The sequence below is a fragment of the Phoenix dactylifera genome, chromosome 8 (assembly GCF_051530095.1).
Source record: "Phoenix dactylifera cultivar Ajwa chromosome 8, Ajwa_hap1_PhDact_Kaust_v1.1, whole genome shotgun sequence".
Taxonomy (NCBI): Eukaryota; Viridiplantae; Streptophyta; class Magnoliopsida; order Arecales; family Arecaceae; genus Phoenix; species Phoenix dactylifera.
The window spans coordinates 31,559,843-31,565,000 of NC_143197.1; the positions used below are offsets into that span (position 1 = coordinate 31,559,843).

The window sequence follows — 5,158 nt, forward strand, 5'->3', positions numbered from 1 at the left end:
TGACCTACTTTGGTGATCAAATAAATGGTCAAATATACTAGTGCCATTCCCTCTGAAATAGAAGGAATGGATTTATAACAGGGAAGGCAAATAAAAACAACAAGGCAAGAGGAGGAAGAGGGATGGAACAAAGGAAGCGGCGAAAGTGTCAAGAAACCAAAACAGACAAATTTAAGAAAAAAAAGGCAATTCAACTATGTCTTCAAGAAAGGCAACCAGATTTGCTGATTTCCTTGAGAAAGTTTCTATCCTTCGACTTGTTCAATGAGTAATCTTGGTGACTCTGCAAGCTTGAATGGATGCATATCTTTTGAACAAAGTTTTTCCACTACCCAAAAAGAATCCAAGATCTATAAGCTAAGATGGTTGACCAGAACTCCAGGGATATAGCTCATGGCTGACAAATGCATGACCTGTATAGATTGGGTCATGCCAGGCTTGAGCCGGGTCAGAGTTGTCCACCCACTAAAGCAGCCTTCTGGGCCTGTCGACTGGGCCAGCCCTTGTCATGCCCAAAAGACTTCCCCAGGCCCAACCTACCGGCCCTGCGTAGTTTCCACGCGCGGCACATAAAAAACCAATAAAGGGTGCGCTGCCGAAATTTCGCAGCCAACGGAAGATATATTTTTAACCATTCCGAAGCAAAGTAACGGTAAAATCCCAGGCGCCGTTTCTCCCGCGTCACGGTTCACGCTTGCCGTGGCGCGCCATGATTGGCTGCACGCTTATCCAGGCGACGACGCGTGACGACCGTGTCGGAGTATTTGAAGAACCACCGCCCCCACGCCGGGAGCTATTCGCCCCTCCATATCATATCGCCCGAGACTCTGTCATCGGAGCCACCTTTTCTTCTCTAGTCCGTCAGAGCCCTAGATTTTCTCCAAAAACAATCTAATCGCTCTTCGTCGGGATCCCTCGCCTGCTCGTGCTCCGATCGCCTTCCCAGAAATGGTTCGGCCTTTTCCCGATCGTTGCTTTCTTTGATGCTAAACTTTTGCTGTTTTCTTCTTGTTTTCTCTTAGTTTTCTTTGATTTTGGTATTTTATGCGTTCGATCTACGGTGATGGTTTTGGTAGTTGGTTGCTGGTCGTTCTTGCTTGCATTTTTGAGGCGATGATCGAGTTTTGCCGTTCTTGATCGCTTGATGTCCCTCAGTTGTGGGCGCTAGGGATGGTGGGGTAGTTCTGATCTGGTTTACTGGTGTTTGATTAGTATAGTCGTCTGATTCATTATTTGGTTATGTGGATTTGGTGTTCTTCGTTTAACATTTCTTTAATGGTTTAGGATTCAGCAAAGTTTCAGTATTGGAGTGGTTAGGCTTTGTGGATCTTCTTGAATATGTCGGGTTGTTTCTTATTTTTTCTCTTCTTTGCAATATTTTGTATTCATGATTCCGGTCCAGGGATCTGCGTGTGATGACGTGTTCTGTGCGGTAGAGGCATTTTGTGGCTTTCTGTTATTCAGTAACTTTTTAGAGTCAGATCAGATCTATGGTTGTTTGTTATATAATTTTGTATCACTGAGAAAATTAAGTTGATCAGGGTCTAGCCGATTGATTATTCTTGGATGCTTAGGTTTCTTATTGCTAAATTGTGAATTGTGCTTATGCTCCCTCTTAAGTTCATTAAGTTTTTGATACATAATAGCTATAGAGTTTGATTGATTTTTTATTGTCTACATGCATTGTGATTAGACATGATGTCTAGCTTAGTTTGGGATCTATGAGTTAGTATGTTTCACGAGAATCATGGCTTTTTATTTACCTATGCCAAATGATGCATATAGGCCAATGCAGCATCAGGAATGGCTGTGAATGATGATTGCAAGCTGAAATTCTTGGAGTTGAAGGCCAAGAGAACTCACCGTTTCATAATCTTTAAGATTGACGAGAAACTGAAGCAGGTAATTGTGGAGAAGGTTGGTGAACCCACTATGAGCTATGAGGATTTCACTGCCGCCCTTCCTGCAGATGAATGCAGATATGCGATCTATGACTTTGATTTTGTTACTGAGGAGAACTGCCAGAAAAGCAAGATCTTCTTCATTGCATGGTAATCTTGTCTTTTGATTAGTCTTGGCATAACCTTTTGCCTGTAGATGACATTCATTCTTTCCCATTTATGAAGGTCACCTGACACTTCAAGAGTGAGAAGTAAGATGCTTTATGCCAGCTCAAAGGACAGATTTAAGAGGGAGTTAGATGGTATCCAGGTTGAACTGCAAGCAACTGATCCAACTGAGATGGGACTGGATGTCATTCGAGGCCGTGCCACTTGATTAGCATTACCAGGTTCTGCAATGGAGACTACCTCCTCGTAGTCTGGTTGCTTAAGTGAAATGTTTAGAATTGCTTGGGATGGTGAAGTTGCTAGATATTATGTGGGCTTGCTGTTCGGGTTATTATATTGCAATGATCTTTGTCCTCCAAAACACTGTTGATTCTGGGTATACCATATGAATTGTTATTTTGTGGCTTTTATATGATGACTATTTTCTTGTAGAGGGATATCTACAAGCTAATGATACGTAACAGTTTGTGGGGGTAACTGGGTAGGCAGAACCTTTGTTTCATTTGAAATGGATGCTTGACCAATTTAGTGTTATTTCGGTTTTGATTGCAGTTCTTGTGAGCTTTGTAAATTTCCATCACACCTTTCTACTACTTTAGAATCAATGTCACATGTTCATTTTTTTTTTTCCTTTTATTTTCTGTAAATTGTGATAGTATCATCAGTAGGGATTTTTCTTGCTAGTTCAAGCAGAATCAAGGGCCTTCTTTTTTTTTTTTTGTGGTGTCTGTGTGTGTGGGGGGGGGGGGAGGTAGATTTTTCCCCTCATATGCATGATGTAATGCCATTTTTTAAAATCAGAATCTGGCCTCATGATGCATTGATATTTCTAGCATTAGTTTTTGTAAGTCAGAAATCAGAACGAGGGGGCTTAGCAATGATAGTTTGGATGCAGTGTTTTCTGATTTAGGTTCTCTCAGCCACTTGTTTGTCAGTATCTTGATTCATGTCATGTTGATTGTCTTTATATTTGAAATTTGCTTCATGACTGTTGGCGTTGTTGTTTAATCTTTGAAAAGGTTTCACTCTATGATGTTCAGTCAACATGCAAGATGAGTGTGTAGAAATATAGTTTACAGTGTCAGCAAATTGATCAAAATGGTCAAGCGATTTGTTAAGAATGCCCAAGGAGTTGCTGACATATGTTGTATCTGAGATGTTAGATGATAGCTTACTTTTGGAACCTTTTCAAAATTATTTGAGGATTGCTACATTGTGCTTCTTGACAACATTGTTAATTTTGGATGGTCTATCGCATCCTGCCCAACATTCAAGTTTTGACTACATATATTATGATGAACTTAGTCCAAGTACAACCTGTAGGTATGATTCAAAATATTCTAAATATAAATGGTTATGGGACCTGGGTTAATTGCTTTGTAATAATGGGTGCTACTACATAGAGATTGAAAATAGTAATTCAGAGGCTGTATGGGACTTTTGAGTTTTTCAATCAACTGATTTTGAGCAATTTAGGGCTACCATTGTGATTATGTACCTTACATGGCATATAAGTTCAGTAGATATTTATTATTTCGAACACAAAGGTTTCAACTAGTTCTTGTATATTGGAGATCTGCGTAAATCTTTTTCCAGTTTATTGATGAAGTGATGTGGTTGCTACTGAAAATTAAGTTTGAAAAAATGTAAGGGATTAAAATGTTATTTCTTGACAAAGTCAAGATGTATAGGTTGATTGGTTTCGTGATAAGAATTTTTGGGGTCAAAACTATATAAACTGATGGTAGCTTTTGTGAAATTGAAATTATGATTTTTTAATGTTTAAATAGGCTCATAGGAAAGAGTGGTATAAGACATGACAGATTACATGGAAGATACGGTTTGTGATGGAAATCTAAGGGGAGATTTGATCTTGAGTTTGTTGTGGTTAATGATCTGACATATACAAATGCAGATTTTTAAAAGAAACACGAGCGCTTAAATTAACTTTAAGGGTGGATCAAAGTTATCCCAAATGGATTACTTTTCATATGGAGGAGAAAGAGAGATTGATTTGTAGGAATTGTAAAGTGATATCCGGCAAAAGCTTGACCACAACATAGGCTAGTAATTTTAGATGTATAAACTAGGTGTAAGAAGCAAAGCAAATCAAGTAATAAATGTTCAAATGGTGGTATTTTTAGTTAAATCATTGAGGGATGTTAGAACTTGTGAGTTGAACCAAATGATCTGGGGGATTGGAAGGCATATTTTATTTAGAGAGTAGATAGAGAAGGTCTGAGGATATTGAAGGGCAAAAGGTTTATAGATAAAGAAACTTGATGGTGGAATAATGAGGTACAAGAGACAACGATCGATATCAAAAACCAATAATATTGAGGATTTTGAACGAATGAGAAAGCTAAGAAGGCTATAGGGCTGGTAAGGCTTAATGCGTTGTTACTAGGACTCTAACACGTGACACTTGTTAGGTGTCCGAGGGTCTATGAATACATGATCTTTCAAAATATCGGACACAGGGGCACATATGTAATATATAGGTGTATCCTTAAACATGTAAAATATATGTATTCAACTCAACTAAGCCTTTATCCCAAACTAGGTTGGTTCAGTTACACGAATCTTTATCTTCATTCCCCTTTGTTTAGGATTACACTTTCCGAAAGATGCAACAATGTCAAGTCTGTATTATTTCATCCTCTATGATTTTTGGTTTACCTTTAATCCTCTTTCCTTCTACATATTAGACCACCTGTTTATATTGGTGTATCCCTCGGCCTACATTGTACATGTCGAGACCATGTAAATTATATTTTTCTCAATTTGTTTTAAATTCGTGCTACCCCTACTTTTTGTATAAATGATTTTATTTCTTATTCTATCTTTTCTTGTATTACCATGCATACGTCACAATGTTTTCATTTTGGCCATAGTCATCTTGTGCACATTTGTTTTGTAATCGCCCATCGCTTTGTAACATAAAGCATAGCTGATTATATGGTTGTCCTATAAATTTTTTCTTTAACTTGGCAGGCATCCTACAATTACATAATATCCCAGTTGCACTTCTTTATTTATCCACTCTACTTTAGTTACACGGATAACATCCTCGTCAATCTTCCCTTTTT

At 38.3% G+C, this 5,158-nt stretch overlaps 1 protein-coding gene across 1 annotated transcript; it reads left to right on the forward strand.

The window, feature by feature from the left end:
• The first annotated feature begins 611 nt into the window (after positions 1-611).
• LOC103705950 (actin-depolymerizing factor 7-like) lies at positions 612-2,603 on the forward strand. The gene is made up of 3 exons (XM_008789867.5): positions 612-951; positions 1,786-2,051; positions 2,127-2,603. Exons 1-3 carry the CDS (start codon positions 949-951, stop codon positions 2,275-2,277), a joined length of 420 nt encoding a protein of 139 aa, XP_008788089.1. The 5' UTR covers positions 612-948; the 3' UTR covers positions 2,278-2,603.
• Positions 2,604-5,158: the final 2,555 nt, after the last annotated feature.

What these genes read in the sequence shown, in the direction of transcription:
- LOC103705950 (XM_008789867.5), top strand. An exon ending in AAGATCTTCTTCATTGCATG is followed by an intron (nt 2,052 to 2,126) that starts GTAATCTTGTCT and finishes CCATTTATGAAG; the next exon opens with GTCACCTGACACTTCAAGAG.